At 38.4% G+C, this 13045-nt stretch overlaps 1 protein-coding gene across 1 annotated transcript in view; it reads right to left on the bottom strand.

The window, feature by feature from the left end:
- The window catches only part of RPS6KA5 (ribosomal protein S6 kinase A5), a 176452-nt gene that overhangs the window by 92104 nt on the left and 71303 nt on the right, over positions 1-13045 (bottom strand). Inside the window, exon 3 of the mRNA XM_007471884.1 lies at positions 6111-6329. Coding sequence (XP_007471946.1) covers positions 6111-6329 — 219 coding nt within the window. The remainder of the gene's footprint in view (positions 1-6110; positions 6330-13045) is intronic.

The raw sequence follows: 13045 nt of genomic DNA, 5'->3' as shown, positions 1-13045 counted from the left end.
TGAAAGGGAAGAATCTAAAACCAAGATTACTCTCCCCAGCAAGGATCTCATTCAGATTCAATGGAGAAATCAAAACCTTTACAGACAAGCAAAAGCTAAGAGAACTCAGCACCACCAAACCAGCTCTACAACAAGTGCTAAAGGAACTTCTCTAAGTGGGAAACACAAGAGAAGAAAAGGACCTACAAAAACAAACCCAAAACAATTAAGAAAATGGTAATAGGAGCATGCATATCGATAATTACCTTAAACATGAATGGATTAAATGCTCCAACCAAAAGACACAGGCTTGCTGAATGGATACAAAAACAAGACCCATATGTATGCTGTCTACAAAAGACCCACTTCAGACCTAGGAACACATTCAGACTGAAAGTGAGGGGATGGAAAAAGATATTCCATGCCAATGGAAATCAAAAGAAAGCTGGAGTAGTAATACTCACATCAGATAAAATAGACTTTAAAATAAAGAATGTTACAAGAGACAAGGAAGGACACTATATAATGATCAAGGGATCAATCCAAGAAGAAGATATAATAATTATAAATATATGTGCACCCAACATAGGAGCACCTCAATACATAAGGCAACTGCCAACAGCTAAAAAACGAGGAAAGCTACAATAACACAATAGTGGGGGACCTTAACACCTCACTTACACCAATGGACAGATCATCCAGACAGAAAATTAACAAGGAAACACAAGCTTTAAATGACACAATAGACCAGATAGATTTAATCAATATTTATAGGACATTCCATCCAAAAACAGCAGATTACACTTTCTTCTCAAGTGCGCATGGAACATTCTCCAGGATAGATCACATCTTGGGTCACAAATCAAGCCTCAGTAAATTTAAGAAAATTGAAATCATATCAAGCATCTTTTCTGACCACAACGCTATGAGATTAGAAATGAATTACAGGGAAAAAAACGTAAAAAACACAAACACATGGAGGCTAAACAATACGTTACTAAATAACCAAGAGATCACTGAAGAAATCAAAGAGGAAATCAAAAAATACCTAGAGACAAATGACAATGAAAACACGATGATCCAAAACCTATGGGATGCAGCAAAAGCAGTTCTAAGAGGGAAGTTTACAGCTATACAAGCCTACCTCAAGAAAGAAGAAAAATCTCAAATAAACAACCTAACCTTCCACCTAAAGCAATTAGAGAAAGAAAAGCAAACAAAACCCAAAGTTAGCAGAAGGAAAGAAATCATAAAGATCAGAGCAGAAATAAATGAAATAGAAAGAAAGAAAACAATAGCAAAGATCAATAAAACTAAAAGCTGGTTCTTTGAGAAGATAAACAAAATTGATAAACCATTAGCCAGACTCATCAAGAAAAAGAGGGAGAGGACTCAAATCAATAAAATTAGAAATGAAAAAGGAGAAGTTACAACAGACACCACAGAAATACAAAGCATCCTAAGAGACTACTACAAGCAACTCTATGCCAATAAAATGGACAACCTGGAAGAAACTGACAAATTCTTAGAAAGGTATAACCTTCCAAGACTGAACCAGGAAGCAATAGAAAATATGAACAGACCAATCACAAGTAATGAAATTGAAACTGTGATTAAAAATCTTCCAACAAACAAAAGTCCAGGACCAGATGGCTTCACAGCTGAATTCTATCAAACATTCAGAGAAGAGCTAACACCCATCCTTCTCAAACTCTTCCAAAAAATTGCAGAGAAAGGAACACTCCCAAACTCATTCTATGAGGTCACCATGACCCTGATACCAAAACCAGACAAAGATACTACAAAAAAAGAAAATTACAGACCAATATCATTGATGAATATAGATGCAAAAATCCTCAACAAAATACTAGCAAACAGAAGCCAACAACACATTAAAAGGATGATACACTGTGATCAAGTGGGATTTATCCCAGGGACGCAAGGATTCGTCAATATACGCAAATCAATCAATGTGATACACCATATTAACACATTGAAGAATAAAAACCGTATGATCATCTCAATAGATGCAGAAAAAGCTTTTGACAAAATTCAACACCCATTTATGATAAAAACTCGCCAGAAACTGGGCATAGAGGGAACCTACCTCAACATAATAAAGGCCATATATGACAAACCCACAGCCAACATCATTCTCAATGGTGAAAAACTGAAAGCATTTCCTCTAAGATCGGGAACAAGACATGGATGTCCACTCTTGCCACTATTATTCAACATAGTTTTGGAAGTTTTAGCCACGGCAGTCAGAGAAGAAAAAGAAATAAAAGGAACACAAATTGGAAAAGAAGAAGTAAAACTGTCACTGTTTGCAGATGACATGATACTATACATAGAGAATCCTAAAGATGCCACCAGAAAACTACTAGAGCTAATCAATGAATGTGGTAAAGTTGCAGGATACAAAATTAATGCACAGAAATATCTTGCATTCCTATACACTAATGATGAAAAATCAGAAAGAGAAATTAAGGAAACACTCCCATTTACCACTGCAACAAAAAAGAATAGAATACCTAGGAATAAACCTACCTAGGGAGACAAAAGACCTGTATTTCTGTAAAGAAAAGTATGAAGGTTCCTTAAAAGACTAAAAATAGAATTACCATATGACCCAGCAATCCCACTACTGGGCATATACCCAGAGAAAACCATAATTCAGAAAGACACATGCACCCCAATGTTCATTGCTGTGCTATTTACAATAGCCAAGTCACGGAAGCAACCTAAATGTACATCGACAGATGAATGGATAAAGAAGTTGTGGTACATATATACAATGGAATATTACTCAGCCATAAGAAGGAACGATATTGGGTCATTTGTAGAGACGTGGATGAATCTAGAGACTGTCATACAGAGTGAAGTAAGTCAGAAATAGAAAAACAAATATCGTATATTAACACATATATGTGGAACCTAGAAAAATGGCACAGATGAACTGGTTTGCGGGGCAAAAATAGAGACACAGATGTAGAGAACAAATGTATGGACACCAAGGGGGGAAAGTGGCGGGGGGGGTGGGGGGGGGGGGGATGAATTGGGCGATTGGGGTTGACATGTATACACTGATGTGTATAAAACTGATGACTAATAAGGACCTGCTGTATAAAAAAATAAATGAAATAAAATTCAAAAAAAAAGCTGGTTACAAATCCTATGTACAGGACAATTTCACTTTGATAAAACATACATGCATGCAGACACACAGACAAAAAGATCTAGAAGGATATACTAGGTAATAACAGAGAAATATATGTATAATGAGGTAAACTCTGGGTAGTGAAAATATATGTTTTCTCTTCTTATTTTTGTTTTCCTATACCTTCTCTATGCATATGTATGCTTTTGTAGTAATAAGGCAGTTGTTAAAAATATTATGTTTTTAAAAAGGTCTATTGTGTTTACTTATTCATCAGAGCAGAAGGTCAGCTGGATCCCTGAAAAGCTTGACTTGTAAATTCTTGCTATTAACCTCTAACAGTACCCCAAAACTAGATAAAGTAAGTTAATCAATAAGCCTTTAAAGACAGTTATGGGCTGAAACTGTCTCCCCCAAATTCATATATTGAAATCTTAACCCCCAACACCTCAGAATGTGACTGTATTTGGAGTCAAGGCCTTTGAAGAGATAATTAAGTTATTAAAATGAGGCCATTAGGGTAGGCTCTAATCCAATCTGATTCCTGTCCTTACAAGAAGAGAAAATTTGAACACAAAAAGGGACACCAGGGGTGTGAATGTACAGAGGGAGGACCATGTGAAAAGGCAGCAAGTGGGGGGCCCTCTGCAAGCAGAGGAGAGAGGCCTGGGACAGACGTTTTCCTTATGGCCCTCAGAGGAAACCAACCCTGCTGGCACCTTGGTTTTGGACTTCCAGGTGCCAGAACTGAGAAAAAAGAAATTTCTGTTGTTTAAGCCACCCATATTTTGTTATGGTGGCCCTAGCAGACTGAGACAGTACTTGGAGAACTGACCTAGCGTGAGTTCTAAGCACTGCAAACAAATAATGGAACGATAAAAACAGTTTATAATAATGTCCTGTTCAAAATTTTTTGTCTTTAAAGTCAAATAGGGACTTCCCTGGCGGTCCAGTGGTGGTTAAGACTCCGCGCTTCCACCGCAGGGAGCACGGGTTCAATCCCTGGTTGGGGAACTAAGATTCCACATGCCACGCGGTATGGCCCAAAAAAAAAAAAAAAAGTCAAATAACTACAGACATGCACAAAGAGAATGACAGTAAACATATCCACGTGGAGAGGAGGTAGAGAGCATGCCTTCTAAATGCACTGCCATACAATGGAACGAGTTCACTGTCTACATTCTACTCGTGAGCTGGCACAAGAGATGGGTTTTCTTATCTTGGTTTGTATTTATTTATTTGTGGGCCACTGACAAAGAGCAAAAGTAATGAAGAGCCAACAACAAAAAAAGCAGCATTATCAAGGACTATTTGTTCTTTAATCAGATCCAACATATTTCACTCATCTACTTTTAAGTTAAAAACATCAGGCTAGCCAAAACGTTCCTTCAGTTTTTAAGTAAAAATGAAAGACACGTTTTCTATTTTCACCAAGAACTTTAATGAACAACGTATTCACTGAACCTTTTGGCCAACCCAATATTATTTATAAACTCTACTATTACAATAAACAATGTTTAAAAGATTGAGTCCAGTTACAGTCAGAAAACAGAAAAAAGAGACAAGAGAGAGAAGCTGTGGTGTGGTGATGCAGAGGCCAGGAGTTTGGGTTCTTACTACTTCTGGCTACTACGATCTTATGTCCCCTACAACCTACTGGGAAAAAATACAGAAGGAATTATATTTAAAAATCAGTAAATAACAGCTGAGCAGATACACACGGGGGCAGAATGAAGGCCTGAAACAACAGGCAGATGATGACATTAGTGGAGACTGACAGGACGGCAGAGACTGTGGCCTATGTGTATGAAAGATTTGGGATGGTTAGTTGACGGTAAGCACTGCAAGATAGGCCTGAAGTGTACCTTCATGACTCAAAAAGTGAATGCAATTTTAGGCATCACTAATAAAAGTATAATTTTCAAAATGAGAGCATTCGATAAAGTTGCCAAATACCATTAGTAATCAAAGAAAACAGGAGCACTGTTGGGCAGACTTTGAAATGAGTCAGATCTGAGTTCCAATCTTTATTCTCAAGCTTATACAAGATACGTGACTGCAGGAAATGCAGCTTCCAGAACCTTCAACATCTCTAATGAGAGGACTCTGGCAGTGTTGTAGGGGTCAGTGATACTGTGGGTAACACCTAGTGTGGTGCTGGCACACTGAAGGCACTCAAGAAATAGCTAATGCTTACAGAGCACTGTGTGAAATTCTACCTCATCTAATCCACAGAAGAGATCAATAACAGGGGATTATAATACATAAGTGCAAATTCTCAAAAGAACGGGACTAAAACTATAACAGAAGAAATAGTCTATGATGGAAGAGTATAATACTCTAAGTACTGCCACGTAGGAATAGAAAATGGTACAACTTTTCTGCAAAGAAATCTGGCAATATGCACAGAGGACATTTCCAAAGTCCATATACAATGGTCCAACTCTGGGAAAGGAAAGGATTCAGAAAGTGTCTGTGGGGAGAAACGGGAGTGAGCAAAGCGTTGACTGATTAGTGGGTATCTCCATGAAAAGCAGGTTTATCACCAGAAAAACAAAACATCTCTAAGAATAGAAATCTTTTCTATTTTCTTTTTCCTAATTACTGATTTCCATAAATATCCCTTGTTGGCCCAAACTTGTATGTTCCTAAGAATTGTGGCCCACTTTCCCACCCAGCTCAGCACATCTGAATGGAAGACACCACCCAGGGAAGCAGCCGCCCAAATGATTCAAGTGTTTTAAGATTAATAAAGGAGTGTGGAAGAGAAGTACACAAATTCCTTCAGGATAGGAGGTCCCAAATCCAGAGCAATTCATGATGTTCAAGGATATGCCACCACTGAGAGAGGAATGAAAGTTAAAAGATTTCATTTCTTCTAAGTCTGAAGTATGCTTCCTTTTGAGTGCATTACGGCACAAGACCCAAGTTTTCATAAAATGTCAAAAGTCTGATGACAACTGACACTTACCTAAAATGAGATGAAGTTTGGTTTCTGTCTGGAAAGCGTAGTGCAGTGTCACCAAAAACGGCGACTGCCTGATGTGCTCTAGGACCTGTCGTTCTGTCCTTGTGTGCTCGGTGGTTTTGGCCTTTTGAACTATTGTTGCCTTTTTCAAAACTTTCATGGCATACAGCTTTCCAGCATCATGACCACTTATTTTACGAACTAGAAACACTTTTCCATAAGCTGAAAATGAAAAGAAAAGAGAAAAAGAGTTAAAAGGCTACACAGGCAGAGTGGTAATTTAGTGCAAGTTGAAAGTTACAATACACAAAGGAACACTCTTTGAATGAAAACGTATCCTTAGTGCTGTTTCCAATAGTTCTTTGATGTATTTCTTCAATTTTATGTCAGACATATTTCTAGGTCTAGGCCTCAATATTTACATATCTAATCACTGATGACAATTTTGTGCTTTCACTCCTTTACTGTTCTTCTCTCCTCAGTATTTTTAGCTGTAGGAAACTAGCTCTTATTATGGTCAATTAACCACTAGGTTTTGCTGCTGTTGTAAACAAATGAAAACAGTTCTTAAGAATCTCAAAAAACAAAAAATCTCATACACACATATAAATTAAGTACCTCAAGTACTCCTCTATACTTATTAAAAAAGTCTAAAGCAACATAAGCTGACAATTATATAAACAAAAGAGATCTTCAAATGTGAAAAACATTAAAAGACCCTAAATTGCAAGCAGTACCAACAGAAGCCCCTTTACATCTCTGGGCAGTAATTCACAGGTTAGTGGGTCAACCTCGCCACATTCTCCCTAAGTGAGGGCTCAGCTGGGCAAATCCTGTGTGGAGTGCCACTCCCCTAGGTGAGGCATTGGGGCCACATGGATACTGTGCCCAGAGCACATATCTGCGTTTATTTCCCTAGGGAAGTGGGGAGAGGGCACGAAGAGGTGGGACAAAGGAGGAAGGCGAAGGCAGGCAAAAACACTGAGAGGGAATGGGTAGGCCCCCAATGCATCCCTACGAGGTATAAAGGCTCTTCTCTTCTCAAAATGCAAACACTTCCTGGGATGGTTGAGCCCAGTCCCACTTTCGAAGTTAAGTGCGTTCATCAGACCATTCTGGAGTTGGTCTGAGCTCTGACCCAGACTGGTGCTTCCGTAGACCCTGCCCACACCTCGACAGTATTTAGCACAAAATCCTATTCTAATCCAGCCACTAGACCATGAGAGCTTTAAGGGAAGGGCTCTTGTATCTTGGCTGTTATTTGGTTTGGTACTTCAGGAAGTGAATGAGTGCCAACCCAAGATGTACAACAGACAAAGAACGGTGCTGGTGCTCCTGAGGAGGGAGAGAAACAACATTCCTCAAGGACCTGGCGATGCAGTCTCCGTGCTAAATATATTCCACACAGTGATTCACTCACTCCTCAGAACAGCCAGTGAAGTTGGTACTTTCAGTAATTCCATTCTGCAGATGAGGAAACAGATTCAGAATACTTAAGGAAGTGGCCAGAAGACTTGGGTAAAAAGTGGCAGAGCTGATTCAGATGAAAGCAGTGTGATTCCAGGGACTACACGCTTAACCACAAATGAATTTTTTCTTTAAATAAGAGAGATTCTTCTTCTGTACTAGAAATCGGATGTTCTGGATTTTAATAAAACCAACACCATAAACACGCCGAACACATTCTGGGATACAGAAAAAAGTTCATAAAAGGTTTGTGTCTTATCTCGTTGTAAATAAAACAGTTATAGATTGGGAGTTTAGTAAGGCAGAAGTGAACCAAAACAGAAAACGACAGCTTTTAGAACCTAACGAATTAACCTAAAGTATACAAATGAAAAAAGTTAATCTTATTCAAAAGCAGTGAAATGAAGCTAGAGAATATTCTAAAGAAAAGTACTATACCTTCCATGGAGTAAGTCACTATATAAACCCAGAAGAAAGTCAAGTCCTCTGTAAGTACGGGGCTTTCGTGTTCCCTACACACACGGCACCTGCTCTAAGTTCCTGTTCTGAGATTCCTATCTCCAGAGTGCTGTGGTCCTTAGAAATCGTTATCCATCTATCTTCTCCAACAAAGAAAATCTTTCTACAACATCACGGAAAGATGGCTATAAGCTTCTTCCCAGTGCTCACGTGTGTCTTTCAGTCCAGGTGCTGACCAATGTGGCAGATGGACCGCAGGGTGTTAGCATCTAACAGCTGAGTACCTGTCAGGCACTTTAGAGTTGGATTACTTCATTTGATTCTTCTCACATCCCTACGAGGAGGTGAGGATGACCTTCACTTTACAGATGAAGGAACTGGAGCGTAAAGGAGCTGGGTCCCTTGCCCAAGGCCATACTTGCCCATGTGGCCTGACTCCTGAGCCCACACTCTGAGTAGTACTCCAGCTAGCTGAATTCCTAAAGTGAATGACCTCACAGGCAAAGAAATTAGAAACCAGACATTAAAAAGAAGTCACAATACACATTAGATGTTCTAATGGTGGAATAGACACAGTATTACAACTTCCAAGTAGAAGTTTTATTGATGGGGTGATCTAAATATTCAAAACATATGCCTTACCTTGAGTGGGAACAGGCCTTTCTACAATATTCACCCGTTAGCCCTTCTATACCTTCTGGACTTACAAAAAAATAATATTACTCTTCTTTTCTAAGATAATTTTTAAAATACTTAAAAACACTATTGTGCCATCTTATCCAAGCAAAATGTTATTATTCCCTAAACCAATCTAAAAGTAAATGACTTTAAGAGTCTGTACCACTAGGAGGTGTCTATATGTGTTCCGTGAGTTTGTAAATACTTTTTCTTTGATTTCTTTCCTATTACCCTAATAGGTAAATGTGAGGTAGCAAAGGACGCTAATGTATGTGGTTAAATAATATAAAATCATCCTTAGTGCCACGTTATACACTGTACGGTCAAATAATAAACAGTCCTCCTCCTGCCATGTGATGATATCCAGAAGTTTTCCAATAATATGAGCTAAAGACTACATATCCTGCCTTTACCATTATTTTTATCTATCAGTAAAATGTCGGGGGAAAAAGTATGATGAAGCTCACAAATCTTTTGATTTAACTTTTATAATTTCCATGATTAACTAAAGCTATGGTACTTCTATCACATGGTATCACATGTACCACATGTACATGGTACAATAAACTTCAAGGAGTGCCTCACAATGTTCCAAGCAACAGATAATTCAGATAAACAGGATCTTACTTACAGGTAGGCTGCTTAATGAAACACAGTTTGCCTCCAAACAGCGTTTTTTGAAGCACCCATAAGGCTGCTTATCACATTGCAAAAGGGGAAGAAAACACATTCACTCTGGAGAGACCCTGAAGAAGCCACCTTCTCTGATTGAGCTGGTTTGCTCAATCAGTACAGAGGGAGAAAGTGAAGGAGTCCTTCTGTTGAAGAGTGCCATCCAGTCCAGAACCGCCTACATGTTTTCCAATATTTTAAGAGGGGCCACTGCAACTGAACTTGGTGGCAATATTATTTCCTTTTAGTCTGTAATGAGATGAATGACTACCTTGTTGTGAAGCCAACTCCTGGCTTTCATTCACTGTGTGCTGATGTTGTTAAAGAATTCCTACTTTGAAAGCATCTTTTGGAAACTGCAAAAGCTACCAATGGTGGAAACTCTTTTGGCCGAAAAAGGTAAACAGTAGTACTTCCTGCTCAGATGGAGCCCCTAAAATGGATGTTTAGCAACACAGCTGGGATTTGCTGCTTAGGTAAAGAGACTAAGCTTCAGGCTTCAGCGTAACTCTAATTTCAGCATCAACACGCAATGGCTTCAGACGCACTCCCAGCAATCTTCACAGAAGCTTTGTGTGCTGTTCTGATCTTATCCATTTCTCCAGAGCCAGGGCCTTTCCAAGATACTCTGTCAAGAAATGTGAGCAGAAGAGGGCATGGAGTTCACTGGTTTCCCAGAGGACAAGGCTAGCAGCGCTTGATGGGACTTGAGGTAGAAGTCCTACTTAATAGATTGAGGGAAAGTAAACTCTAAAAATAAATGACAAGAAGGATTAATTCCTGACTTAACTTGACAGACACCTACGACCATATGAATGAGGTAAATCTTTCAATTCAAGGCCCAACAGACACTGTTCTGGATGTTACCGATAACCTGTGTGCTCTTACAGCCGCAGGTTATAGCAGCTGTTTCAAAGAGAGGACTGGATCCAGACAACCACGTAAGCTTTTCCATAGGTTGGGGGGCAAACTACAGATACCTTACAAAGGTCATTTCTGTTTAAACTGAAATGTGGATTTAGAATCCTAGTCTACCTGACACAGCATAATGTTGCCAATGGTCTCAATGGCTTGATGATAAAGGAAATCATGTAAAATGAACTAAACACAGTATCAAGGGGAAATGTCTAGTTCCTTGGACTAGGTCTCAGTTTGCTTTTCCACAGGTGTGACTCTTATTCCATTGGCCACAATGATCATTATGAAATCAGGTTTTTAAGCACGTGTTGTCATAACAGAAAAATTAAAACGGACTGATGGTTTTAAAACAAGATGACATTCATGCTGTCACATCATAAGCCACTGCACGATATCAACTACTTTTTCAAGCTAAACAAAAAGCAGCCTTCTTGCCTAAACTTATTTTGAGCATAATTAAACTGATTTTTTTCACTTTATTTGTAAAGTCTGAATTCATTAAAAAAATTTTAGGAAGTAGCCTTTATCTTGGCATGAAAATGATGAGATCAATTTGTTAAAAAAGTATTTTTACAGTCTGTCTATAAAAGCAATCAATTTACAATGACATATAATTAAAAGCAAGGGAAATCTGTCTATGTTTACATGCATTATTCTGGAGAAAAGGGTTAAGAACTAGAAGGCCTCTGGATTAATTCCTTCAGGAGAGCACTTATCCAGGACACGCTCCTCCCATTGGGATCCAAATGCTCCACCACTGTGAGATCACTGTTTTCTGTCACTCAAACTTTTATTAATGCTGCTTACAACTCTATACATTGTACACTCTGCTTAACCAGCCATGCCACACTTTGTGTTCAATCCAACCTTGTAGCATAAACTACTGTACTCAAACTACTGCTTTAAAAAAAGTATGGCGGAAACTCTCTTGCGACTTCCACTTAGACAACTCCCAACACTAACTGGTACTCCCCTTCCGGTTGTAAAACACTGCACTGCACACTGATGCCTATAACCAGTTCACACGTGCACTGACTGTTGTCCCCACGCCACTCAGCTGTCTGCTTCACACCAGTCACTGATACTCATTGCCTTACTTGTGTGTGCCTGTTGTATACGTTATTCTTATATAATTTAACCATATATTACATAAGCCACTGAAATGTAACTGTGAAAGAAAAGAGAAAAATGAGGTTAAAAGCTTTGAAAGAACTACATAAAGGCAAGACACTTAAGAAAAAAGAACTGCTGAAAAATTAGGTGTGGGTGAAACAACTATAAAAGGCTAGGGGAAAAAATTGTGAAAATCTAAAAGGATTCTGTATCCAGATCACTTCAAATGTGTCTGGTTCTCATTCCACTTTAAGGAATTGGAAACTTAATTTTAGATGATACATTACAAGTGCGGTTTATGCAAACCAAACCATTGTTTAAGAACTTACTCTCAAAGAGTCTTGTGCCTACATGCAAAGTGAATATATATTTATATATTTTAAGTGAAAAGTAGTATGTCCAAAGTACATATTTATGTATCCTTTTAAAATGATATTCCACTTTAACCGACTTTTTCTGATTAGCCACAAGTACCAGTCATATCATATGAGAGAGCCTCCACTAACTAAAGGATCATATTCAATGGTGCTGGAATTCATCCCTTTCTCACCCTTCCAGAATCAGGGAATCTTTTTTCTTTAACTTTTTCTTTTATATTGGAGTAGAGTTGATTAACAATAGTTTCAGGTGTACAGCAAAGTGATTCAGTTATACATATACATGTATCTATTCTTTTTCAAATTCTTTTCCCATTTAGGTTGTTACATAATATTGAGCAGAGTTCTCTGTGCTATACAGTAGGTCCTCGTTGGTTATCCATTTTAAGGATAGCAGCGTGTACATCTTAATCCCAAACCCCCTAACTATCCCTTCCCCCAACCCTTCCCCTGGTAACCATAAGTTCATTTCCTAAGTCTGTGAGTCTGTTTCTGTTTTGTAAATAAGTTCATCTGTACCATTTCTTTTTAGATTCCGCATATAAGCAATACCATACGATATTTCCCTTTCTCTGTCTGACTTGTTAAATCATAATCTTGTTAAAGAGTCACTTGACCACCAACCATACTAGCTCTGCCTCTCAGCTTGCTTTCATCCTCAATCTGGTAAACATACCTTTTGTGTTGTCATCTAAATTGTTGATAAAAATATAACCCTTCTCGCTCAAAATACTTGATTTCCCATTACTCTTAAGATAAAGAGAATCCTTAATATAACCTAAATTATCTGGCTTCTACCTACCTCTCTCCACCTTCTCACCATCTCATTTTCTCACTCCTTCAGACATACAGCCTTTCCTGACTTCTCAGACTAGCACAGTTCCTCTAATTTTATACTCTCATAACACCCTGTCACAGAAATTGTCAGAAACATGAGTTTTAATTTATTTGTGTGATTGCCTCATTGTGTAGCTTCCACAGGACTGTAAATTCCACAAAACCAGGGACTATGTCCAGTTTTACTCACTTTGCATCATTAGCAAATTCTAGAGCTGGCACACTGTAGAAACTCAAATGATGTTGAATGCACAAAAAAATAAACAAGATAGCAAACAAAGAAAGAGCTCTGTAGCATATAGCCAAATACCCTCTTCTCTGTTGACAGTTCTGATCTAAAGTTGAAGGTGGGTCTTTAGGAAAAGAAACTAACAGTGCAAATCTGCAGTACAGAGCTTTATAGCTCACCTACTCTTT

Source organism: Lipotes vexillifer, unplaced genomic scaffold, assembly GCF_000442215.2.
Source record: "Lipotes vexillifer unplaced genomic scaffold, Lipotes_vexillifer_v1.1 scaffold751, whole genome shotgun sequence".
NCBI classification, from domain to species: Eukaryota; Metazoa; Chordata; class Mammalia; order Artiodactyla; family Lipotidae; genus Lipotes; species Lipotes vexillifer.
Note: the sequence above shows the minus strand (reverse complement) of the source record. Positions and strands in the feature narration are given on the sequence as shown.